Source organism: Brassica oleracea, chromosome C7 (genome assembly GCF_000695525.1).
Source record: "Brassica oleracea var. oleracea cultivar TO1000 chromosome C7, BOL, whole genome shotgun sequence".
NCBI lineage: Eukaryota > Viridiplantae > Streptophyta > Magnoliopsida > Brassicales > Brassicaceae > Brassica > Brassica oleracea.
This window is the reverse complement of record NC_027754.1, coordinates 7,948,290-7,975,981: the sequence shown is the minus strand read 5'-3', so window position 1 is coordinate 7,975,981 and position 27,692 is coordinate 7,948,290. Positions and strand designations below refer to the sequence as shown.

The 27,692-nt window shown below is 39.2% G+C and overlaps 1 protein-coding gene across 1 annotated transcript; it reads right to left on the bottom strand.

Annotated features, from left to right (window-relative positions):
* Positions 1-17,475: 17,475 nt before the first annotated feature.
* On the bottom strand, positions 17,476-18,758 carry LOC106301749 (protein TIC 21, chloroplastic-like). Its single transcript, XM_013738218.1, has 4 exons — positions 18,385-18,758; positions 18,018-18,275; positions 17,743-17,946; positions 17,476-17,680 (listed from the first exon to the last, which is right to left on the bottom strand). Exons 1-4 carry the CDS (start codon positions 18,682-18,684, stop codon positions 17,567-17,569), a joined length of 876 nt encoding a protein of 291 aa, XP_013593672.1. The 5' UTR covers positions 18,685-18,758; the 3' UTR covers positions 17,476-17,566.
* Between the last annotated feature and the right edge of the window lie 8,934 nt (positions 18,759-27,692).

Below are 27,692 nucleotides of genomic sequence, written 5' to 3'. Positions count from 1 at the left end.
TTCGGGAAGTTGGGAAGGTTATGTCTCTCGAACGGTTTCCTATTCGTCGTAGTAAAGCAGGTTATGGTTAACTTAACACCAACTGCCTCGGCTATGCGAAGAAACAGGGTTCCATTGGAAGAACCATGCCTATGCCAACGGCTACTTCGCGAGTAAAATCGTAAAAACGCTTAATTCTCGATACGGCCTAAACAGGGTCCAAATTGCGGACAACGGCACATCTATGGTCCCAAAAGACTTGAGCCCAAAGACTGGTATGACGGTTTATCTCATCCGCGGGAAGAGATAAATGTCAAATTTCCGAAGATAATCACAAAGGAGAAGGAAATATGGAAAAGCCCGCTTCGCGACAAATTCGGCCCAAGAGGAGGTAAACCGACCTAAAGAGGAGTATATAAGGAGGACCTAGGACAAAGAGGGAGAAAAAAGAGGAGCACATCAGAGCAACTTAGCACTTAGAGCAATTTAGGCATCTTTTTTTCCGGTTTTACTAATCGAGCTGCGACTCAACTAGTTTAGATTTAGGTCGCTAGACTAGCGAACGTACCGACAACTCTTGTAGCCTAGGTCTTTACTTGTTTTTCACGCTCAAACGCGAATTCGGAAATAAGATCCTCTTATTCTCTTTTTCTGCTTATTTTCATTTTATTCTTTCATATTGATCGTGTCGTGTGTGGCCCAGCAGATAACCGGGACCTTCAGGGAAGGCTAGGTTAACTTGGCTTTCCTCTGATTAACAAAACTTGACGGTGTGAATTTCGTTTCCCACAATCGCCATTAGATCTTGTCTTGGCAGTTTTAAGTCTAGGTTTTTCTTTTACTCAAAAATTGATAAACAATTTTATTAATTTTGTTCAGGTGCATTCCCAACAGTACCAGAAGAAACAAGGAAAAATCACTGATTTTCTCAGACCCAACACTCTTGGAACACACGATTCGCAAAGAATAGAGATCAGCATCGATCGACAACAAAATCCATTCGTCGACCGACACTTCTCAGCAAACTTCGACAAATACTCATAATCCATCGAACGCAGTTGTGAGCCACCGCCGATTGACACTTCAGTCCGAACATCGATCGAAGACCGTCCGCGAGACATGGCTACGACACTAATCCAAGAGCGGGATGAGAATGGAGACATGCATGACCAGGATGGTAATCTGCGTAATGCAGCAAGTCAGAGGTTGGATGATCAGAGGGATGTAATTTCTGATTAAGATGATGATATCGCTGCAGCTGCTCAAGCTGTAGACGATGTTGCTCGACCCAGAACGTTGGATGACTACAATCGTCCAGATCAGTACTACTTCAACAGATCTTCTATTCGTCCCTCTGCCATCCAGAGGACAGATTTCGAGATGAAGCCCCAATAATTTACACTTATGGCACAGACACTCTACTATGGTTTGTCACACGAGCATCCTATGAACCATCTGGAGGGTTCGAGGATTTGATTTCTGCCATTAAAGCTAATGGAGTCCCTGAGGACTATCTTATCTGCAAGCTCTTTAAGTACTCACTTAAGCAATTACCACCAGGATCTCTCACATCCTGTGCTGATATCAAGAATGCGTTCCTACGCAATTTACTTGATGAGTCACGAGCTGAGGACTTAAGGAGCAAGATTTCTACATTCATTCAGGAGCCTACAGAGTCATTCAGAAGCTCATGAATCAGATTCAAGTCGTATCAGAGAGACTGTCCACACCACGGATTCAATGAAATGCAGGTGCTCATCACTTTCTTTGGAGGCATTACGCTGGCATATCAGATGCCTATAGAATCATCAATAAAGGGAAACTTCAACAATAGGAATCCAGAGGATGCTGTGAGACTCATTGAGAACCTAGCATCCTGCAGCAGTGCCATGGACACTGATTTCAAGAGATGGGAACCCGCTGCTGCTCTTTGGAAAGAAAAAAATGGTTGATGTTAGAGCCAGATTGGACATCGTTTAAAAACTTCTCGAAAATTAGATTAGCCTCAAGGTGAATGTAGAGATTCCAGATGCCAGAGGTGACAGTAAAGATAGGAGACATGTGGACTTCATCAGGACATTCAATAATTCATCTTAGCATAAACCACCTCCAGAAAATTAGGAAAGCAGTATTGAATCAATGATTGATCAGATCCTGGAGGGCCAGCTTAAGCTGGCACTGGACTTAAATGGTAAGATAGATGTTGTCTACACCAACCTGAGCCTAAAGATTGTAGCTCTGAAAACACGATTGACGAAAGTAGAAGTTCAACTGGTTCAGACAAGAGAATCTGTTAAGAGGCATGAGGCATTAATCAAGAGGAAGGAAGCACTGAAGTACCACGTGAGTGCTATCATTTAGGATGATTTATGGCAAGTGGTTGAGGAGGAGAAGCTTCAGGAGGGAGACTTCGACGTTGAAATATCCATGATTTTCGGCAATTCACATTGGTGTCGACCGACACCAAGAGATGAATATCGATCGATGGAATGGGATGAACATCGATCGAGATTGGATGTTCAACATCGATCGCCTGAGTCAGTTGCATCATGCGAGATGGTTAGAATCATGACCCATGAAAAGTTCACAGCTAGACACCCTCATCCACCCAAACCTATACATGTAAACATCAATCGGCGGAGTGAGCAAGTCACCGTTTGACAAAGAAAATCAACCGGCGATCGGCAGTCAACCTCAGTCATCGATCGACGAGCACCTCTCTCCTACTGAGTGCAACTACCCAAGATAGATGTAGCACGGCTAAATGCACTCAGAAACCCATCTCAACCTTCAGAGACACCAACAGACAACATCAGTGAGCAATCTGAAGATGCACCAGAGCCTATGCAAGTTAATCAGGCTACTGTGGGAAGAACCTTGACGAAGAGGAAGGAAAAGGTTCCCAGGCATCTGAAGAGAGGAGCTAATGAGAAGGAGATGGAGAGTTTCAGAAAGAGGATTCTAAGGATCCCAATGGACAAGCCATTTGAGGAGGCCTACTTTATCAACAGGCTGTGGATGTTCTTCAGAGAGACGAAGGAAACTGAAGAAGACATTAGGAGAATGTTCCACCATGTCAGAGAGAAGATGAGACATAAGATTACACTGAAGAAGAAGAAGAAGAGTGATCCTAGAAAGTTTGTAGTACCCTGCTTGATAGGAAGCATTGACTACCCTAGTGCGCTTTGCGACACAGGATCTTCAGTCAGAATTCTACCTAAGGTGATGGCAGACCATCTAGGTCTGAAGATAGATCCTTCAGAGGATTCATTCACTTTGTGGATTGTTCTCAGAGGAACTCAGGAGGAATCATCAGAAACCTTAAGGTGCAGATTGGTAATGCCCTAGTTCCAGTAGACTTCCATGTCCTGGACATCAAGCTCAACTGGAATTCTTCTCTACTACTTGGTAGAGCCTTCAATGCTACTGTAGGAGAAGTATGCGACATGCAGACCAACAAGCTGTGCCTGACACTCATAGACCCTACCGTATACTATAATCTCGTGATAATTGCCAAGCAACAGACGGGCTACAAGGAGATTGGAGATGATCCAGGATTCATTGTAGTTTGCTACTGTGATCATGAAGCTGATGAGGAATCAGAGATTGAAGCATCGATCGACACTCAACCTGATATATCGATCGATGAAAAGCTTGTAGCGATGACCAACAGTGCCATTCAGCCACCGATCGACAATGTTCCCGTAGAATCGATCGACAGTAGCCATGCGAGTGAAATCTTTGTTTTGCCAGAACACTGCTACCCGAGTTTTGCAGTCAACATTCTAACTCCAACATCGATCAATTATCAGTATGATGACACAGTCGACAGACAAGGCAACTATTAAATCGGCAGTTGGGCAGAGATTCAGAGAAGAGAGAAAGAAGGAAGAAAGAGATCAGATAAGACTACCTATGTATTCAGAAACTTCCTTGAGTAAGAGTCCATGTGTCTTTTGATCGATAATCCCAAGGTAAAGCCTACACTTTTTATTTATGTATTAACTGAGATCAGTAGAGGGGCGAGTCATACACCATTGGCTAAGTTGCTGGGTAGATAGATTTGGTTGCTAAGCTAAGATATGGTATATAGAATACATCTAAAGTTAGAATTGATTTGATGTGGTTTGCAACGTTGTAGAAGTGATGATATGAGTTCTTAAATTGTGTGAGTCCCTGCTGTTTTCAAAACCTGTTTTGTAAAGACTACTCTTTGTTTTGCTTGAGAACAAGCAAAATGGTAAGTCTGGGGGTGTGACATACCATGGATTTTACCCACTTTTAGCCATGGTATATAGGTGCTTTAGGAACTATATTATGTTTTTGAATATTTTTAGCACTTTTACAGATTTAGGGGACATTTTGGAGAAAAGTGATGATTTGGGTGCATTTTGGAGCAAAAATGAGAGGAAGCTCGAAGCTGACCATCGAACCAGTTCTAGGTCAACATTCAGAGTCCACCATCAATCGATGCACACGCTGTGCCATCGATCGACAGAGAAGCGCGTAAGGCCCAGCAAATTTATTTACGGAAATACCCCTAGCCGACTTTTAACCTAATATTTATGTGCTCAGCCATTGTACTAGGCAACATACGCTTTCTTTACTTTCTAGATTTTACACAGGAAAGGTTTTTAGTAGATTTGGAAAGAAGATCCAAGACACCTTCAGAGATTTGTATTGGAACTCCACTATTTTTAACCTTAATCTATTTATGCATTCTTTTATGATTATTGTTATGAATTGCTTTGCTATGTCTGAGTAGTTTACCTTGTCAGGCTTAGGGTTCAAATAGGATTATGAATAATTAGCCCCAAATATAGATTGCTGAATTGTTCGTGATATACATTAATTGAATTGATCTTATTGCTTGTGTTCTAGAGTAGATAACTAGAACCTTGACATTAGGATAATTAGGTGCAAGCGGAAGCAAGGTCTTTTACCTGAAATAATTCATATTGTGCTATGATTGCTAGAAACAAACGGAAGTTTCTCTAGGAAACCTAGTGAACATAAGTCAAACCCGCTCAGTAAAGCTTGATGGAAGGAACATCGATCGACAACCATAAAAGTGTATCGATCGACATTCCGAAAGGTGTATCGATTGACTATCCATTGATAACATTGATCGACACTTTCTCCTGATTAACAAATGACAGTTGAGATTTTAGATCGAGACAATAGATATTCTAAACAAAAGACAGTTGATAGACTATTATTTAGTTTGAGTTCTAGAATATCCAATAAACTATTCTAGCTTCTATACTATTATTATCTTCATTACCTGAATAGAAACCCTAACTCTAACGCTTTTTCATAATTATTTACAAAACCTCAAATCAACCAACCGAACAACTACCTTGTTCAAACATGCAATTTACTATTTCCATAATTTACCTACCTTAATCATAAACTGTTTAAGATCTTTTGTGTGCCCCAGCTCCTTGTGGATTCGATCCCTAAGTAATGCAACTCGACCTTTTATTTGAGAGAGTACAAATCACTTAGGATAATTTGAGTGATATCAAATTTGGTGCCGTTGCCAGGGAGTTTTGATTGCCATTAGATCTTGTCTTGGCAGTTTTAAGTCTAGGTTTTTCTTTAACTCAAAAACTGATAAAAAAATTTCTTAATTTCTTTCAGGTGCATACCCAGCAATAACAGAAGAAACAAGGAAAAATCACTGTTTTGTTAGACTCAGCACTCTTGGAACGCACGATCCGCAAAGAAAAGAGTTCGATCGACAACAAAATCGGTTCGTCGACTGACACTTCTCAGCAAACGTCGACAAATACACCTAATCCGTCGACCGCAGTTGTGAGCCACTGCCGATCGACAATTCAGTCCGAACATCGACCGATGACCGTCCGCGAGACATGGTTGCGACACTAATCCTAGAGTGGGATGAGAATGGAGACCTGCATGACTAGGAGGGTCTTCTGCGTAATGCAGCAAGTCAGAGGTTAGATGATCAGAGGGCTGTAATTCATGATCAAGATGATGATATTGTTGCAGCTGCTCAAGCTGTAGACGATGTTGCTCGACCCATGACATTGGCTGACTACAATCGTCCATATCAGTACTACACCAATAGTTCTGCTATTCGTCCCTCTGCTATCCAGACTAAGATTTCGAGCTGAAGCCCCAGTACTTTACACTTGTGGCACAGACACCCTACTATGGTTTGTCACATGTGCATCCTATGGACCATCTGGAGCGGTTCGAGGATTTGGTTTATGCCATTAAAGCTAATGGAGTCCCTGAGGACTATCTCTAATGCAAGCTCTTCAAGTACTCACTGGCTGGAGAAGTTTCGCGCTGGCTTAAGCAGTTACCACCAGGATCTCTCACATCCTGGGCTGACATCAAGAATGCGTTCCTGCGCAATTTCTTTGATGAGTCACGAGCTGAGGACTTAAGGAGAAAGATTGCTACATTCACTTAAGAGCCTACAGAGTCATTCAAAAGCTCCTGGATCAGAATCAGGTCCTATCAGAGAGACTGTCAACACCATGGATTCAATGAAGTGCATCTACTCTGCACTTTCTTCAGAGGCATTGCACCGGCATATCAGATGGCTCTGGACTCGGCTAGTAAGGGAAACTTAAACACTAGGAATCCAGAGGAGGCTGGGAGACTCATTAAGAACCTCGCATCCTGCAACAGTGCCATGCACACTAATTTCAAGAGAAGGGAATCCGCTGCATCTCTTTGGAAAGAACAGATCGACGATGTTAGAGCCAGATTGGACAGAGTTTACAAACTTCTCAAAAATCATATTAGCCTCAAGGAGAACGTAGAGATTGCAGATGCCAGAGGTGACAGTGAAGATAGGAGACATGTGGACTTCATCAGGACATTCAATAATTGATCAGATCGAGGAGGGCCAGCTTAAGCTGACACTAGACTTCAATGGTAAGATAGATGTTGTCTACACCAACCTGAGCCTAAAGATTGAAGCTCTGAACGCACGATTGACAAAAGTAGAAGTTCAAGTGGTTCAGACAAGAGAAGATGTTAAGAGGCATGAGGCCTTAATAAAGGGGAAGAAAGCACTGAAATACTACGTGAATTCTATCATAGAGGATGATTTCTGGCAAGGGGTTAAGGAGGAGAAGCTTCAGGAGGGAGAATTCGACGTTGAAAGCTCCATGAGTTTCAGTAATTCACATTTGTGTCGACCGAGACCAACAGATGAATATCGATCGATGGAATGGGATGAACACCGATCAACATCGGATGTTCAACATCGATCGAGAGGGTCAGTTGCATCAGGCGAGACGGTTAGAATCATGACCCATGAAAAGTTTGTAGCTAGACACCCTCATCCACCCAAACCCTTAGATGTAAACATCGATCGGCATAGTAAGCAAGTCACCGATCGACAGAGAGATTCAATCGGCGATCGACAGTTAACCTCAGTCATCGATCGACGAGCACCTCTCTGCTATCGAGTGCAACTACCCAAGATAGATGTAGCACGATTAAATGCACTTAGAAACCCATCTCAACCTTCAGAGACACCAACACACAACATCAGTGAGCAATCTGAAGAAGCACCAGAGCCTATGCAAGTTGATCAGGCTAATGTGGGAAGAACCTTGAGGAAGAGAAAGGAAAAGGTTCCCAAGCATCTGAAGAGATGAGCTAATGGTACGGAGATCGAGAGTTTCAGAAAGAGGATTCTAAGGATCCCAATGGACAAGCCATTTGAGGAAGGTTACTTTACCCACATGATGTGGATGTTCTTCAGATAGACCAAGGAAACTGAAGAGAACATTCAGAGAATGTTCCACCAGGTTAGAGAGATGATGAGACAGAGGATTACACTGAAGAAGAAGAAGAAGAGTGGTCCTAGAAATTTTGTAGTAACCTGCATGATAGGAAACATTTACTATCCTAGTGCGCTTTGCGACACATGATCTTCAATCAGCATTCTAGCTAAGGTGATGACAGACCATCTAGGTCTGAATATAGAGCCTTCAGAGGATTCATTCACTTTGTGGATTGTTCTTAGAGGCACTCAGGAGGATTCATCAGAAACCTTGAGGTGCAGATTGGTAATGCCCTAGTTCCAGTAGACTTCCATGTCCTGGACATCAAGCACAACTGGAATTCTTCTCTACTACTTGGGAGAGCTTTCATGGCTACTGTAGGAGCAGTATGCAACATGCATACCAACAAGCTGTGCCGGCACTCATAGACCCTACCATCTATTATGATCCGGTGAGAGTTGTCAAGCAACAGATGGGCTACATGGAGATTGGAGATGATCCAGGATTCATTGCAGTTTGCTACTGCGATCACGAAGCTGATGAGGAATCGGAGATTGAAGCATCAATCGACACTCAACCTGAGATATCGATCGACGAAAAGCTTGTAGCGATGATCAACAGTGCCATTCAACCACCGATCGACAACGATCATGGAGAATCGATCGACAATAGCCATGCGAGTGAAATCTTTGTTTTGCCCGAACACTGCTACCCGAGTTTTGCAGTCAACACTCAAACTCCAACATCGATCGATTATCAATATGATGACACTATCGACAGATGAGGCAACTATTCAATCGGCAGTTGGACAGACGATAGCTATCATGAGAGCTTTACAGTGGACACTGCACTACCTGAGATGCGATCTGATGAGTATGATGATGACTACCACAAGGAAATGATGATTGAGTACCATGGTCTTGCGATAGACGATGAACGAGTTCTCCACACATCGCATGCAACAAATGAAGCAACATCGATCGACAACGACATCAAGCCATCGATCGACATTCATCACACACCAGATTCCGAGGTACAAGCAGAGAATTTTTAGGGATCCAGAAGGCCAAGCACGAGCCATGGATGGATGATTTCTAAACATATCCATGGAAGATGTTGCAGACATCATTGCCATGAATGGATCCAGAAACTTCTTCCAAACGCAGAACAAAGCATACTATCAACCATCGATCGACGAAACAGGTGCACCATCTATCGATGGTCATTGTGAACTTGGAAGAAGAGCTTTTGATCATAACAGAAGAAGGAGACTTCGTTGGGAACTTAGAGATGAGTATGGCATATACAGAGATGAGAATGAATATGCATGTGCTGCATGTGGCAGAATAATCCATGTGTCAAGAGAGAACATCAGAGCTATTCTGGAAAGAGCTGAAATGGTTGGACACACTCATATTAGTCTACCAGAGTATGCAAAGGTACCCACTACAATCGTGCCAGAACCAAACACTTACAGCAAAGCAAAGACTGATGAGTTGGTAGAAGAAATCTACAGAGCTATAGGGACTTTAGATGATCATTTCACCAAGAGGCTCGATGATATCTACTACATGTTCAACAACAGTGTAGGATGGTTAACTACACGCACGGATGAGATGAAGCAAGACCTAACCATGATTCAGGAACATAATGCAATCGGAGGAGGAACATCGAAATCGATAGACGCTGACACTCAACCATCGATCCACGCTGACACTCAACCATCGATCGACACTCGACTTGCATTATTCGAAGATAGGCTATAGTCATTCGACTACAAGCTCGATGATGTCTACTACGCACTTAATGACAGCATTGAGAGGCTGACTACACGCATGGATTAGCTGAAAGAGGAGATGGACATGATTCGGAGACAAAAAGCAATCCCATCTGAAGCATCAATCGACGGTCTAACTCGACTATCGATCGACGATGTATACGAATATTTGCCCAAAAGGCTGGTCACAGTGAAGTTATTAAAGGACGAGCTTGATAAGATTAATTTTTCTCAATGCTTGATAAGAGAGGAGTTTTCCCAGAGATTGGAGGACATAGAGGAAACAACTCAAGCCAGACTTGGAATGCACCAGCACAGCATCAATAACCTTCAGAAAAGAATGCAGATCAATGAGGTTGATAAGCAGATACTTAAAAACTAGCAGACAGAGGAGATGAAGCCATAAGAAGCTTCGTTGGTACATGGCTTCAGATGAGCAAAGATGATGTAGACACTTGTTTCCGATTAAGTAGTCACGGAAACAAGTAGTCATCCACCTCCTTAATAACCAACCTACTTCCAAAGACAAGCTAAATGACTATAACAAAGCGCTGAGTGGGAAGCAACCCACTATTAGGTAATTTAACTTAATTTTATTTCAAATTGCTACTTATTGTTGCATTTAATATATTGCAGGTCAAAAAAAAAGAGACTCGAGGAGACGATTGCTCAGCTTATCGACCAATGAGACCAGGTCGACATCGATCGACAGTACCGCACCAGAATCGACCGCCGAACACTTACACACGTCGATCGACATCAACATCAGCGAGCAGGTATATCGTTCTACCTAGTTAATTATGCACATATGATTTATTTCCCACCAAACTCCGACTAGATACACACTGGGGACAATGTAATTTAAGTCTGGGGGGAGGTTTACTGATATCCATTTTATTTTTAAGTTTTATAAATGTTTTCAAAAAATTGTTATTGAGTCAAGAAAGGGATAATGAACTTTACAGTTTAACTTATTTTCTAACCACTCTCTAGCACCACTCTTAGATTTATTGACTGCAGAATGTATTATAGATACCAAAGTGGATCACCTGCCAATTATCCACATTTGCTGAGAATGTTTGAAGGAACCAAAGCTGATCTCCAACCTAATTGTGTTTAATTTGCTTGTCTTTGGGCTTGTTATACATTAGATCGGATTTCTCCTGCAATTCTGGAAGGTAAAAGTCTGTGTGTTTCTGATTCCCTTCTCTTTCTCTCTCTTCGGCATCTATATAAATAAAAGACTGAAATGATTTCATGCGTTTTAGAGGGGTAGGAGTGTCTCCTGCGACCCCATTATTCTACTCTAATGGAATGATCACACATCGTTGGACGCGAGGAGTAGGAGTGTTTCCTGTGATCCAATTATTCGCTTACACTTTGTCAAGAAAAAAAAGAGAAACAAAAAAAGAGCGAAAGATAAACAAAAAAAAAAGAGAAAATCGAAAAAGAAGATGAATAAAGATGGACTGTATCAGCATCATTGTTCATTGGAATTGAGATTCAGAGAAGAGAGAAAAAGGAAATAAAGGGATCAGATAAGACTACCTATGTGTTCAGAAACTTCCTTGAGTAAGAGTCCATGTGTCTTTTGATCGATACTCCCAAGGTAAAGCCTCCACTTTTTATTTATGTATTAAATGAGATCAGTAGAGGGGCGAGTCAGACAATATTAGCTAAGTTGCTGGTTAGATAGATTTGGTTGTTAAGTTAGGATATGGTATATAGACTACATCTGAAGTTAGAATTGATTTGATGTGGCTTGGAACGTTGTAGAGGTGATGATAGGAGTTCTTAAATTGTGTGAGTCTCTGCTGTTTTCAAAACCTCTTTTGCAAAAACTACTCTTTATTTTGCTTGAGGACAAGGAAAAGGGTAAGTCTGGGGGTATGATATACCATGGATTTTTAGCCACTTTTAGCCATGGTATATAGGTGTTTTAGGAAATATCTATTATGTTTTGGAGTCTTTTTAGCACTTTTACATGTTTAGGGACATTTTGGAGAAAAGTGATGATTTGGGTGCATTTTGGAGCAAAAATGAAAGGAGGCTCGAAGTTGACCATCGAACCAGTTCGAGGTCGACATTCAGAGTACACCATCGATCGATGCACATTATGTGCCATCGATCAACAGCAAAGCGCGTAAGGCCAAGCCGGTTTAAAACTCAAGTCACAACATATATACGAAAATACTCCTAGTAGACTTTTAACCTAATATTTATGTGCTCTGCCATTGTTCTAGGCAACACATGCTGTCTATACTTTCTAGTTTTTACACAGCAAAGGTTTTTAGTAGATTTGGAGAGAAGATCCAAGACACCTTCAGAGATTTGTATTGGAACTCCAGTATTTCTAACCTTAATCTATTTATGCATTCTTTTATGATTACTGGTATGAATTGCTTTGCTATGTCTGAGTAGTTCACCTTGTTAGGTTTAGGGTTAAAATAGGATTATGAAGGATTAGCCCCAAATATAGATTGCTGAGTTGTTTGTGATATCCATCAATTGAATTGATCTTATTGCTTGTGTTCTACAGTAGCTAACTAGAACCTTGAGATTAAGATAATTAGGCGCAAGCGAAAGTATAGTCTTTTACCTGAAATAATTCATATTCTGCTAGGATTGCTAGAAACAAACAGAAGTTGATCTAGGAAACCTAGTGAACATTGTCAAACCCGCTCGGTAAAGCTTGCTAGAAGGAACATCGATCGACAACCATAAAGGTGTATCGATCGACGTTCTGAAAGCTGTATCGATCGATTATCTATTGATAACATCGATCGACACTTTCTCCAGACCAACAAACAACAGTTGAAATCTGAGATCCACACAATAGATATTCTAAACAAACGACCGTTGATAAAATACTATTAATGCATCATATAGCGAGTTTATAAATTATTTACATCATTAATAAGAGTTTACAAATCAATATATAAGAATCTATAAAAAATGTTATAAATATTTATCAAACCATTTAAAAGGAAGAATTTCTCATCATGTATAGGAGTTTACAAAATGTTTATGAAGGTTAACTGGTCTGTAAACTATTTAAAATTATTAAAATGATTTAATAATTTTATTAAATATTTTATAAAATTAAAAACTATTGATAAGGTTAGCAGGTTTTAAAATTATTTAAAATTAATAAAAATTATTTAAGAATTTTATAAAATATTTTTCCAATTACTTATGGATTGTTTTTAATTTTAAATTAATATGTAGGACTATTTTATAAAATTATTAAATCATTTTTATGTTTATAAATTATTCTTCATAGATAAAAAAAAATTATTTTCTTGAGTTATAACACCATTTATTAAGATTTATGAAACTATTTATAAGGATTTTTAAATTACTGAGAAATAATTCATAAAACTATAAATTATAAATATTTTATTAATTATTTATAATTGTATAGTTTCCTTTCTAAGAGGTTATAAAAAATGTTATCAAATCAGAATCAATCGCAAAATGTTATTTTCTTCACAAGTTCATCAATTTCAAAACTTTTTCCAAAGAAAAATAACCCCAAAAATTACATCAGTCATAAAACTATCCAAAGAATATTATGAATAAAAATATATTCCTAAATAATAAGAAATTTTTTATATTCTTACCTTTTTATTAAATTAACATAATTCACATATATATAGTTATGTTTCTTCTTAATAACTTTTGTGTTTTTTACATTAGTTGCAAGTATGAGTCTACTTTTCACATAAGTTCCTGTTTTTTATTTTAATAATTTTTATGGACGAAAAATTTGATATACAAACCAATTAAACTATATATACATGTTCTAACGATAATTAGTTGCAACTATGGGTCTACTTTTCACATAAGTTCCTGTTTTTATTTTAATAATTTTTTTGGACTAAAAATTTGATATACAAACCAATTAAACTATATATACATGTTCTAACGATAATGTTATAAAACAATTTAAAAAAATATAGTTTTGTAAAAGATGTAAAAATTCAAACTAAATACTATATACATCTTATTTAAGAATTTTAAAAGCATTAATAAATAAAAATATTTTTATTAAAAAATTATCTACCAAATTCACAGCTTCTTATATATTAATTGAGAAGTCATTTTGCTGACGTATCACTCATATATGCAGTTTGAGAAAAAATCTTATAATTTCATTGGTCAATGATTTTTAGTTTTCATTTCTTTTAATCAAATCTAAAAAAGAAAATCGTAGAACCAATTAATGTTAGTTGCCAAACTATATATATATATTCTAAAGCATAATCATTTATAGTATTTAATTGTAGCAATTATTGAAATTATATATAATACTTCATCATTTTTTTCACTAATAGTCTATTTATAAATTATATGAAGTATGTTTTTAAAAAGTAGTTAATGAAAATAATATACTAGCTTTATTTTCTATTATAAAAAGTTTTAAAATTCCTTATTTTCCTATATATGTCATAATATGCATATAAAACATATAATTATAATAAAAATATTATAATAACTATTAATGCATCATATAGCAAGTTTAATTATTTACATTAGTTGAAAATCATCTGTGATGTTTAATATATTTTGTTAAAAAAATTAAAGGTATTTATATTGATTCATTTCTAATGGTTTATAAAAGATATATAATAGTTTACAATTGTATAAATATTTTGTAATAATTTTGAATGTGACAAATCATCAATAATGATTATTACATCATTAATAAGAGTTTACAAATTAATATATAAAAGTCTATAAAAAATGTTATAAAGATTTATAAAACCATTTAAAAGGAAATATTTCTCATTATTTATAGGAGTTTAGAAATTTTTTATGAAGGTTAACTGGTTTGTAAATTATTTAAAATTATTAAAATGAATTAATAATTTTATAAAATAATTTTTCTAAATATTTTATAAAATTAAAAACCATTGATAAGGTTAGCAGGTTTTTAAATTGTTTAAAATTAAAAAAATGATTTAAGAATTTTATAAAATATTTTCTAAATACTTATCGATTGTTTTTAATTTTAAATTAATTTGTAGGACTATTTTATAAAATTATTAGATCATTTTTAAGTTTATAAATTATTCTTCATAGATAACAAATTATTTTCTTGAGTTATAACACCACTTATTGGGATTTATGAAACTATTTATAAGGATTTTTAAATTTCTAAGAAATAATTCATAAAATATAAAATTTATAAATATTTTATTAATTATTTATAATTGTATAGTTTCCTTTCTAAGGTTATAAAAATGTTATCAAATCAGAAACAATCGCAAAATATTATTTTCTTCACAAGTTCATCATTAACAAAACTTTTTCCAAAGCAAAATAACCACAAAAATTACATTAGTCATAAAACAATCCAAAGAAAATTATGAATAAAAAATATATTCCTAAATTTATGAATTTATTTATATTCTTACTTTTTTATTAAATTAACAGAATTCACATATATATAGTTATGTTTCTTCTTAATAACTTTTGTGTTTTATACTTTAGTTGCAAGTGTGAGTCTATTTGTCACATGAGTTTTTGTTTTTGATTTTAATAGTTTTTATGGACGAAAATTTTGATATATAAACCAATTAAACTATATAAACTTGTTCTAACAATAATGTTATGAAACAATTTAATAAAATATTGTTTTGTAAAAGATGTCAAAAATCTAACTAAATACTATATACATCTTATTTAAGAATTTAAAAAGCATTAATAAATAAAATATTTTTATTAAAAATTATCTATCAAATTCACATTAAATTTTAAAATATTAAAATATATTATTGCAGGTCAAAGACATAAAAAAAATATTATATTAAAATTTTAAAATTATTTGTACCCGCAAACTTGCGGGCAACCACCTAGTTTACATAATTTACCTAGCCTAATCATAAATTGTTTAAGATTTTTTCTGTGCCCCAGCTCCTTGTGGATTCGATCCCTAAGTACTACAGCTCGACCTCTTATTTGAGAGAGTACAAATCACTTAGGGTAATTTGAGTGATATCCCAAGACGTAGGTTCAAAGGGAAAAGAAAACGAACAAAATCTAGCAGGAGCACTTTGAGACAGAGTAGTCTCTTCCCAGCTCCTAAGATGATAAAATTTCTAACGAATATGAGTAGGATAAGCATAGACTTTTAGTGATTCCATAGCTTTTAAAGCGGAGTATTACTCAATACTTTTCACGGTCATCACCTAATGAGTGTGAAATGTGGCCGTTTCTTGGAGAATGAAGGTAAGACTATATTCTTTAAGTTCACTCATGAAAGCCAGAAATAGTTCAGGGCCACAATTAACACAATACATAACTTAAGTTCTACGATAAAATGAAGATGAGCTATGCATGTTGTCTCGGTCTACATAAAACACCAGTTGGTTCAAGACATCGTGTTTACCTCCTGGTAATGTAAACCCAACATATATTAACTATGAATGGTTCAAGGCTTAAAAATTTCACCAACTAAAACACAGTGAATTTTTCGCAAACACTCTCGATAAATCTGTCTAGTCTAGTCAGGATTAGTATAAATATAATAACTAGAGTCTATCGAATGTGCATTTAGTCTGCATATGTTTAGAATCATTTCTATTCATATGAGGATTGTTGGATTAATTGAAAACCATGGGCTTTTAAATTAAATGTGAAAAGAAATGGTTAATCAGCCAGTCTGTTTTAGGCCAGGCCTATTTGGTATAAATGAATAGAAGAAGAATTGTCCCACATTGAAGAAGTAGAGAAGAGAGGAGCAATATAGTTATGAATGCTCAAACAGCTTTGGGATGGCTCCCCACGCGCACGCTGCCACTGTCTCGTCCGATCGGCTCGGCTTGGTTTGGGCTTGGGCTTGGGTTTGGGTTTGGGATTGGGCTTGGGAGAATGTGGGCCCATGGCCACTACAAGATGTTCTTTTGGGGCCCAATTAAGCTCTACATTTTTTGCCCCAAAACAGCATGCATTTTTGTTTTAAACGATATGTAGTTCATGATAAAACAACATGCTTTCTCTCTTCTTGTCGATAAGTTTAAACGAGAAAAGATCTTGAGGAATAAGTTTCGTAACGCCTCACCTCCAACATCTTCGCGAGATTCCCGCTGGTTAATGTGCGCAAACGCTACATTATTTATGGAAAATGGCTCGTCTTCTCCTCTTTAAAAACTTGTCTCCTTTCATTTCATTTTTCACGTTTAACACAATCAAAACCAGCAAATCTCCAACGTAAGTCTGAGAGTGTTTTGTAGCATATCTCCGGTTCGTCGAGATGATTACAAGTGACGTGTAATTTGTCTTACATACATGGTTGTATCCGGGACTTGGTATTTCGCTATTTAAGGAAATAGATTGTATCTCAACTCAATGTTTATTTTGAAAACGTTTTCGTATCGCTTTTCATTTCGTTTTTTGAATTGTCTATTTCTTTAACATCGCTTTATTTATACTTTTTATGTCAATTCCCTTTTCCGGCTTCTACACGTGAACAAGTATAAAATACAAAATAGACATACTGTACATAGAAAATGTGCACGATGGACAGAGGAAATCAGTTTCAATCACGCTTGCAAGTCGAATCACTCATGGTATTTGGAAGGAACTTAACGTAGTCGGCCGTATCGCTCACCTTTTTGTAGCTCACTCCATTGACAAAGAAGTCAGAGCTGCACAATCTCGCTCAATCTTCACCTTGGAAGCACACAATAGTGTCTGTAAGCATGTAACACTAGAGCCTCCCCCGTTTAAACAGAACCGACGACAAAATGCTCTGTTTTGTTTTCCCCTTGGAACTGGGAATGTTTTTGTTTTGAGCACTGCAGTTGTTAAAGCTTTGCATATGTGATCCAAATTCTCAGTTGGAGAAGATTGATTGATTGGCCTTGGAGAGATATACATTTAAATCTTGTAACATTTCTTGCTGGCAAAGAAGCATGTGTTTCGGCAGTAATAAAGCGGTTGAGTCGACAACAGTTGTTTTTCAATTATAAAAGATAACAAGTCTCTGCATTAAACGTTTATGAATACAAGGCCTGCAAAAAGCAGAAACTCATGCAACTTTAGGAACGAAGACTGATTCGGAGTTGGGCACTGTCACGGACCGCAACAGCTCTAAGGAACAAACAAGGCCTAGAAAATGAGAAAGCAAGGTGTTGGCCGATGCCTGCACAAAATGGCTCTCAGGTCAAACAATGGCTCCATCAAAGACATAAGTAGAGGTTTTACCTGAACGAGGAAGACATCGAGGGCAAGAACGGGGCTGTATCCTTGAGAGACTCCTTGGTAGAAAGGGTTTGCTGAGGTTGTTAAAGCCTTTGCAACTAAAAACCCAACCGTTGCTTGCATCCCGAGAATTGCAGCTCCCATTCCAAGAAGGTTAACCATAATCCCACTTCTCAAACCTTTCACAACATCAGCACGAGGCGGGGCCTGAACCCAATACAAGTCTCTAGTGAGCAAATCAAACAAGCCAACTTTTAAATACAACGAACACACATTACCTTGGCAGGGTCACCGGCAGTTCGACGGAGCCTCTCAGAGAGGCGAATATAGCCAAAGGACCAGAAGACAGAGACAAATGCAGCAGCGATGCCACTAGCGGTTGCGTAGAAAGTAGCAGGGGAAGTGGGTTTGCCAGTTACAACAATGGAGAAGGATAGAATGACAGCAGCCACAACAGTTGAGACAAGCTGCCCCCAGAAACCAATACTCCCAAGCCTCTTGAAGTACCTTGAAGTCTTCTCTAGTCTCTTTGCAACCTGTGAAACCACCACTTAATACTCAATATAGAATCGTTCACCACTTTCAACATTATCATTTCGATTGGGCATATAATTTCTCAATTCATCACTTTCAAGAATCGTTCACCTGAGCGAGTTTTGCCTTGTCGACTTCATTATCAGCTGAAACTGAAGCAGGAGAGGTTGGAGAGGAAAACGCCACCGTGTATGGTGTGAAGCTAGGTTTAGATCCTCGAATTTGGAAACCGTAGACTGGTAGAGATGACGGAGACTGGTAAGAAGAGATGGTGGCTCTCCTCTTCGGCGAAATGATCTGTGTTGGAGCCAAGCCGAGTGGATTAAACAATGGCAGGTGGCGATTTGAGAGGCGTTGCTGGAAACCTGGCCGCATGGGGAAGCTCGCCAGCGGCAAGAGTAGTGACCGCATGTTTACGTTTGGGTTAAAGAGTAAAGTTGCAGATTCGTGCTTTTTAGGCTTTTGTTTATGCTGTTGCAGTGGGCTTTCTAAACGGCCTTGGAAAGAATACTTTGATTTTTGTGCTTTTTGCAAAAGTCACTTTCCAGACGCCTTATTATAAGTCGTCTAATAAGTCGTCCAGATGGAAGACTTTCCAGACGACTTAATTAAGTCGTCCGATAAGTCGTCCAGCTGGGAAGACTTTCCAGACGCCTTATTATAAGTCGTCTAATAAGTCGTCCAGATGGAAGACTTTCCAGACGACTTAATTAAGTCGTCCGATAAGTCGTCCAGCTGGGAAGACTTTCCAGACGCCTTATTATAAGTCGTCTAATAAGTCGTCCAGATGGAAGACTTTCCAGACGACTTAATTAAGTCGTCCGATAAGTCGTCCAGCTGGGAAGACTTTCCAGACGCCTTATTATAAGTCGTCTAATAAGTCGTCCAGATGGAAGACTTTCCAGACGACTTAATTAAGTCGTCCGATAAGTCGTCCAGCTGGGAAGACTTTCCAGACGCCTTATTATAAGTCGTCTAATAAGTCGTCCAGATGGAAGACTTTCCAGACGACTTAATTAAGTCGTCCGATAAGTCGTCCAGCTGGGAAGACTTTCCAGACGCCTTATTATAAGTCGTCTAATAAGTCGTCCAGATGGAAGACTTTCCAGACGACTTAATTAAGTCGTCCGATAAGTCGTCCAGCTGGGAAGACTTTCCAGACGCCTTATTATAAGTCGTCTAATAAGTCGTCCAGATGGAAGACTTTCCAGACGACTTAATTAAGTCGTCCGATAAGTCGTCCAGCTGGGAAGACTTTCCAGACGCCTTATTATAAGTCGTCTAATAAGTCGTCCAGATGGAAGACTTTCCAGACGACTTAATTAAGTCGTCCGATAAGTCGTCCAGCTGGGAAGACTTTCCAGACGCCTTATTATAAGTCGTCTAATAAGTCGTCCAGATGGAAGACTTTCCAGACGACTTAATTAAGTCGTCCGATAAGTCGTCCAGCTGGGAAGACTTTCCAGACGCCTTATTATAAGTCGTCTAATAAGTCGTCCAGATGGAAGACTTTCCAGACGACTTAATTAAGTCGTCCGATAAGTCGTCCAGCTGGGAAGACTTTCCAGACGCCTTATTATAAGTCGTCTAATAAGTCGTCCAGATGGAAGACTTTCCAGACGACTTAATTAAGTCGTCCGATAAGTCGTCCAGCTGGGAAGACTTTCCAGACGCCTTATTATAAGTCGTCTAATAAGTCGTCCAGATGGAAGACTTTCCAGACGACTTAATTAAGTCGTCCGATAAGTCGTCCAGCTGGGAAGACTTTCCAGACGCCTTATTATAAGTCGTCTAATAAGTCGTCCAGATGGAAGACTTTCCAGACGACTTAATTAAGTCGTCCGATAAGTCGTCCAGCTGGGAAGACTTTCCAGACGCCTTATTATAAGTCGTCTAATAAGTCGTCCAGATGGAAGACTTTCCAGACGACTTAATTAAGTCGTCCGATAAGTCGTCCAGCTGGGAAGACTTTCCAGACGCCTTATTATAAGTCGTCTAATAAGTCGTCCAGATGGAAGACTTTCCAGACGACTTAATTAAGTCGTCCGATAAGTCGTCCAGCTGGGAAGACTTTCCAGACGCCTTATTATAAGTCGTCTAATAAGTCGTCCAGATGGAAGACTTTCCAGACGACTTAATTAAGTCGTCCGATAAGTCGTCCAGCTGGGAAGACTTTCCAGACGCCTTATTATAAGTCGTCTAATAAGTCGTCCAGATGGAAGACTTTCCAGACGACTTAATTAAGTCGTCCGATAAGTCGTCCAGCTGGGAAGACTTTCCAGACGCCTTATTATAAGTCGTCTAATAAGTCGTCCAGATGGAAGACTTTCCAGACGACTTAATTAAGTCGTCCGATAAGTCGTCCAGCTGGGAAGACTTTCCAGACGCCTTATTATAAGTCGTCTAATAAGTCGTCCAGATGGAAGACTTTCCAGACGACTTAATTAAGTCGTCCGATAAGTCGTCCAGCTGGGAAGACTTTCCAGACGCCTTATTATAAGTCGTCTAATAAGTCGTCCAGATGGAAGACTTTCCAGACGACTTAATTAAGTCGTCCGATAAGTCGTCCAGCTGGGAAGACTTTCCAGACGCCTTATTATAAGTCGTCTAATAAGTCGTCCAGATGGAAGACTTTCCAGACGACTTAATTAAGTCGTCCGATAAGTCGTCCAGCTGGGAAGACTTTCCAGACGCCTTATTATAAGTCGTCTAATAAGTCGTCCAGATGGAAGACTTTCCAGACGACTTAATTAAGTCGTCCGATAAGTCGTCCAGCTGGGAAGACTTTCCAGACGCCTTATTATAAGTCGTCTAATAAGTCGTCCAGATGGAAGACTTTCCAGACGACTTAATTAAGTCGTCCGATAAGTCGTCCAGCTGGGAAGACTTTCCAGACGCCTTATTATAAGTCGTCTAATAAGTCGTCCAGATGGAAGACTTTCCAGACGACTTAATTAAGTCGTCCGATAAGTCGTCCAGCTGGGAAGACTTTCCAGACGCCTTATTATAAGTCGTCTAATAAGTCGTCCAGATGGAAGACTTTCCAGACGACTTAATTAAGTCGTCCGATAAGTCGTCCAGCTGGGAAGACTTTCCAGACGCCTTATTATAAGTCGTCTAATAAGTCGTCCAGATGGAAGACTTTCCAGACGACTTAATTAAGTCGTCCGATAAGTCGTCCAGCTGGGAAGACTTTCCAGACGCCTTATTATAAGTCGTCTAATAAGTCGTCCAGATGGAAGACTTTCCAGACGACTTAATTAAGTCGTCCGATAAGTCGTCCAGCTGGGAAGACTTTCCAGACGCCTTATTATAAGTCGTCTAATAAGTCGTCCAGATGGAAGACTTTCCAGACGACTTAATTAAGTCGTCCGATAAGTCGTCCAGCTGGGAAGACTTTCCAGACGCCTTATTATAAGTCGTCTAATAAGTCGTCCAGATGGAAGACTTTCCAGACGACTTAATTAAGTCGTCCGATAAGTCGTCCAGCTGGGAAGACTTTCCAGACGCCTTATTATAAGTCGTCTAATAAGTCGTCCAGATGGAAGACTTTCCAGACGACTTAATTAAGTCGTCCGATAAGTCGTCCAGCTGGGAAGACTTTCCAGACGCCTTATTATAAGTCGTCTAATAAGTCGTCCAGATGGAAGACTTTCCAGACGACTTAATTAAGTCGTCCGATAAGTCGTCCAGCTGGGAAGACTTTCCAGACGCCTTATTATAAGTCGTCTAATAAGTCGTCCAGATGGAAGACTTTCCAGACGACTTAATTAAGTCGTCCGATAAGTCGTCCAGCTGGGAAGACTTTCCAGACGCCTTATTATAAGTCGTCTAATAAGTCGTCCAGATGGAAGACTTTCCAGACGACTTAATTAAGTCGTCCGATAAGTCGTCCAGCTGGGAAGACTTTCCAGACGCCTTATTATAAGTCGTCTAATAAGTCGTCCAGATGGAAGACTTTCCAGACGACTTAATTAAGTCGTCCGATAAGTCGTCCAGCTGGGAAGACTTTCCAGACGCCTTATTATAAGTCGTCTAATAAGTCGTCCAGATGGAAGACTTTCCAGACGACTTAATTAAGTCGTCCGATAAGTCGTCCAGCTGGGAAGACTTTCCAGACGCCTTATTATAAGTCGTCTAATAAGTCGTCCAGATGGAAGACTTTCCAGACGACTTAATTAAGTCGTCCGATAAGTCGTCCAGCTGGGAAGACTTTCCAGACGCCTTATTATAAGTCGTCTAATAAGTCGTCCAGATGGAAGACTTTCCAGACGACTTAATTAAGTCGTCCGATAAGTCGTCCAGCTGGGAAGACTTTCCAGACGCCTTATTATAAGTCGTCTAATAAGTCGTCCAGATGGAAGACTTTCCAGACGACTTAATTAAGTCGTCCGATAAGTCGTCCAGCTGGGAAGACTTTCCAGACGCCTTATTATAAGTCGTCTAATAAGTCGTCCAGATGGAAGACTTTCCAGACGACTTAATTAAGTCGTCCGATAAGTCGTCCAGCTGGGAAGACTTTCCAGACGCCTTATTATAAGTCGTCTAATAAGTCGTCCAGATGGAAGACTTTCCAGACGACTTAATTAAGTCGTCCGATAAGTCGTCCAGCTGGGAAGACTTTCCAGACGCCTTATTATAAGTCGTCTAATAAGTCGTCCAGATGGAAGACTTTCCAGACGACTTAATTAAGTCGTCCGATAAGTCGTCCAGCTGGGAAGACTTTCCAGACGCCTTATTATAAGTCGTCTAATAAGTCGTCCAGATGGAAGACTTTCCAGACGACTTAATTAAGTCGTCCGATAAGTCGTCCAGCTGGGAAGACTTTCCAGACGCCTTATTATAAGTCGTCTAATAAGTCGTCCAGATGGAAGACTTTCCAGACGACTTAATTAAGTCGTCCGATAAGTCGTCCAGCTGGGAAGACTTTCCAGACGCCTTATTATAAGTCGTCTAATAAGTCGTCCAGATGGAAGACTTTCCAGACGACTTAATTAAGTCGTCCGATAAGTCGTCCAGCTGGGAAGACTTTCCAGACGCCTTATTATAAGTCGTCTAATAAGTCGTCCAGATGGAAGACTTTCCAGACGACTTAATTAAGTCGTCCGATAAGTCGTCCAGCTGGGAAGACTTTCCAGACGCCTTATTATAAGTCGTCTAATAAGTCGTCCAGATGGAAGACTTTCCAGACGACTTAATTAAGTCGTCCGATAAGTCGTCCAGCTGGGAAGACTTTCCAGACGCCTTATTATAAGTCGTCTAATAAGTCGTCCAGATGGAAGACTTTCCAGACGACTTAATTAAGTCGTCCGATAAGTCGTCCAGCTGGGAAGACTTTCCAGACGCCTTATTATAAGTCGTCTAATAAGTCGTCCAGATGGAAGACTTTCCAGACGACTTAATTAAGTCGTCCGATAAGTCGTCCAGCTGGGAAGACTTTCCAGACGCCTTATTATAAGTCGTCTAATAAGTCGTCCAGATGGAAGACTTTCCAGACGACTTAATTAAGTCGTCCGATAAGTCGTCCAGCTGGGAAGACTTTCCAGACGCCTTATTATAAGTCGTCTAATAAGTCGTCCAGATGGAAGACTTTCCAGACGACTTATAATAAGTCGTCTGCGCAGTCTTTTGGATTGAAGTAAATACCTGACTCAAGATAGCAGCTTTCATTGATCTGCGGCCTCTGCTGCCCTCGTAAGCCAGTATCGGTGGAGACGGACTGTCTGCTCTGGGACCACCAATACTAGCACTCAATTCCGGCATAGCTGTGTACCTGCTGCCCTCGTAAGCCAGTATCGGTGGAGACGGACTGTCTGCTCTGGGACCACCAATACTAGCACCCAATTCCGGCATAGCTGTGTACGTCTAGACCTGAAGAACTTGTATAAACCCATCCACGGTGTAACAGCCAGCAATTTCTTTGTTCCACAAAGAGTCCATCAGCACCTTAAACGCGACTCTCCCCCATGGATAATTCTCAAACCGTTCTAAATCCATCACTAGCCTTGCCAGAGTAGATCGTGTAGCGGTTGAAAACTTTCTCCCTTCAATGAATCCAGTGAAGATGGAGAGGTACGCGAGCCGCTTGCGATCTTCCCTGGACCAATCCCCGCATCTCTTCAGTGCTGCTATTATCTGATCAGTAGTTGGCCCAGCTTCCAGATGAACTCCCAGCATCCCCCAGAAAGAAACCATCTCTGGGGTAACGTCACATTTTGGTGTCTCAAGGTCCTCGATGTACTCGCAGTTTAGACCAGTGAGGTTTTCAAACTCTAACAGTGAAAACCTCAAAGGTTCTGGACCAACGAGAGACCACATCTCATACTTCTTCTTAATGTCCAGCTTGAAACTGAGCATGTAGTGAACCAGCCTTGAAGCCCAACCAAATCCCTGCTCCTTGAACTTGATGAAAACTCCCAAACTCGACTCCTTGAGCTCTTCAAATTCGTCATCAGTAAGAGCTTTCCTAAGAGCAGTATGCAACTTGCTGTTATCCGTATGATACGAAATGCTATTGTGGGCTTCTGGTTCTTCCCCTGATGTGTATAACCTACGGGGGAGTTCTGGAATATCCATCCTTTTTGTCTGCAAAATAATCAAAGACAACAATATAAGTCCAGACGACTTAGTAGACGACTTAAATTACTTACAAGTCTTCCAGTCGCAGAAGGAGTTGGAGTACTCGTCATTGCGGTTATAGATCTGAAAAAATAAACGTGAAACGGTGAGAATGAGTAAATTGATAGAGACAACGTTTTATGTTCATCTTTTCCTCGAGATTGATGACTTAGCGGCGTTAGGGTTTACAGAGAAACGGCGCTAAGGTTTACAGAGAAGAAGCGGCGGCGCTAGGGTTTAGAAGAAGCGGCGGCGCTAGTGTTTAGAACGTTGGTGACCACGGTGGCGAGGGCGACGGTTTGTTCGGATATAGTGGAAGCGGCGGCGCTAGGGTTTAGAGGAATCGGCGGCGCTAGGGTTTAGAGGAATCGGCGGCGCTAGGGTTTAGAGGAATCGGCGGCGCTAGGGTTTAGAGGAATCGGCGGCGCTAGGGTTTAGAGGAATCGGCGGCGCTAGGGTTTAGAGGAATCGGCGGCGCTAGGGTTTAGAGGAATCGGCGGCGCTAGGGTTTAGAGGAATCGGCGGCGCTAGGGTTTAGAGGAATCGGCGGCGCTAGGGTTTAGAGGAATCGGCGGCGCTAGGGTTTAGAGGAATCGGCGCGGCTAGGGTTAGAAGAAGCTGCGGCGACAACGGTGAGAATGAAGTGAGATAGATAGCCGATGTTGAGAACGATGGTTTGTTCGGAAATCGTGGGAATTCGAAATCGCCTTTGAGAGGGAGAACTGTTAGGGTTTCTGAATTTCGCGAAAAATGAAACAAAAAAATAAAAATCACCTTATATATTGGGTAAATAATCCGGTTAGCTTTAAAATTACATTGGTAAACTTTAAGGTTTGGTCCGGTTTAGACGACTTATTCTGGCTGATAATGTACAACAGACGACTTAATATTTAGTCGTCTGTTTTCAGACGACAAAATATTAAGTCGTCCTAGACCCTAAAATGAACCCCTAAACTAAAATGACTAGATTAACTAACTAACCACGTTATAAAATCAAATTATACTTAAATAGTGTTTACTATACACAGAAATGAACACGCATAAGTAATTTTAAAAATTTTCAAAAACGGTTTTAATGCTTTCCAAAATCTAACCCTAAGAACACATACAATACTACAACATATGTTGATGAAACATAAACTTAAGAATATCATGACTCACTACTTTCACTCATCTATGCTGAAAACAATTGAAATTTGTTATATCTTAATTTATACCTCCTAAGACATATGTTAATTACATAATTCCCATTTTTCACTTATCAAAATATTTTTTACAAAATTTTTAAATTATGTTTAAGACTAACTGTCCAGACGACTTTCAGTTAAGTCGTCTGGACGACTTATTTTCAAGTCGTCTAAACAGACGACTTGCGAGGGGTAGAAACGTAAAAAAATTTCCGTTTTTTTTGTTTGGTCACAAGGGGATAGTTGTAATTTCAATAGCCTTTTAGGTTACTTTTGCCTTTGACCCAAGTTGGGGTATTGTTTTGGGTTTGACTCCAAGTTTTGAGTCACACTTGGCAATTCTCCCTTGATTTTCCCCTTTCTTTCGTTATTTGTTTCTGGTCCCAAGAATATTTTGGATTTTATTTTATTTTTTTCATTTTTTCAGTGTAATAAATGTTAAATTTATCCAGAAATTCGGTACGTGCATCAAGTGAATCATATTTCTAAATTTATTCTTTTCTAACTAAGACTGCACTTGTTTCTTATGGTTTTCTCTATAATCCTTCATACTATTTGCGACATCATTGAAAGTTCTTTATGCCTACGCTTATTTCATTCTCTCCACTGTCAATGGAATACACCATGAACGGCCATTTGGATACGTGAGAATTCACTTGTTGTGTAGCATCTCTATACCTCAGACTAGCTCTGGGCACATTTATCCAAAACCGAAGAACCGAAAAACGAGGTTTAGTTCGGGTTTCGATCCTATCAATTATACTAGTGGATCTTATATCTCTAGAATCAAAAATCCGAAACCAAATAGGAACCAAACCGGGAACCGAATGGGTACCCAAATTTCTATAATATAGTTTATATACTTATAAATATGTAAACTATATTTAATTTTAAAATAATCGAATGATTTTACAAATATTATTTATAGCTTAAAATGGAAAAGAAAAAAACAAACTACTATAATACTTTTTATCCAAAATATTTTAAATTATTTGAATTATCAGAAAATTTCTAAAAATTTGATATTTAATCCGAAAACTTAAATTTTGACATTTTAACCCGAATTAACCAAACAACAAAACCGAACCCGAACCAGATGATATCTGAAATTACCTCGGATATAAGCCGGTTTCCAACTTTGTTACCCTAACCAAACCAAAAATTGAAATAATCAAACTGAAACCGAAGTAAACTTTCTAAATACTCGAACGGATCCTAAACATCTAGAACCGAAGAACCGAAAGAACAGAATTGGAATCAAAAGAACTGAACCGAGAACCGAATGCCCATGGCTACCTCAGATGAGTAGGAACAGTAAAAAGGTGGTTTCATGACTCATCATACGTAGATATTGCAGAGGATAAAAGTATAGCTATGTTATTATTTTACTATTAGCAACATCAGTGATCAAACAATGATTGAAGAAAAAGAACCCTAGCAAAGACCCATTTACACATCACCGGAGTTTCAACCTAGCTTCTTTCGTTTCAATTTGACAGCCATAACCACCGTCACTGACTTCAATTCACACTCCAAACTTGATTTAATTACTCGCTGACCTTCACCTTGAAGGTTCTCTCCCTTGATATGAGCTTGGATGCGGCGAATGTCTCT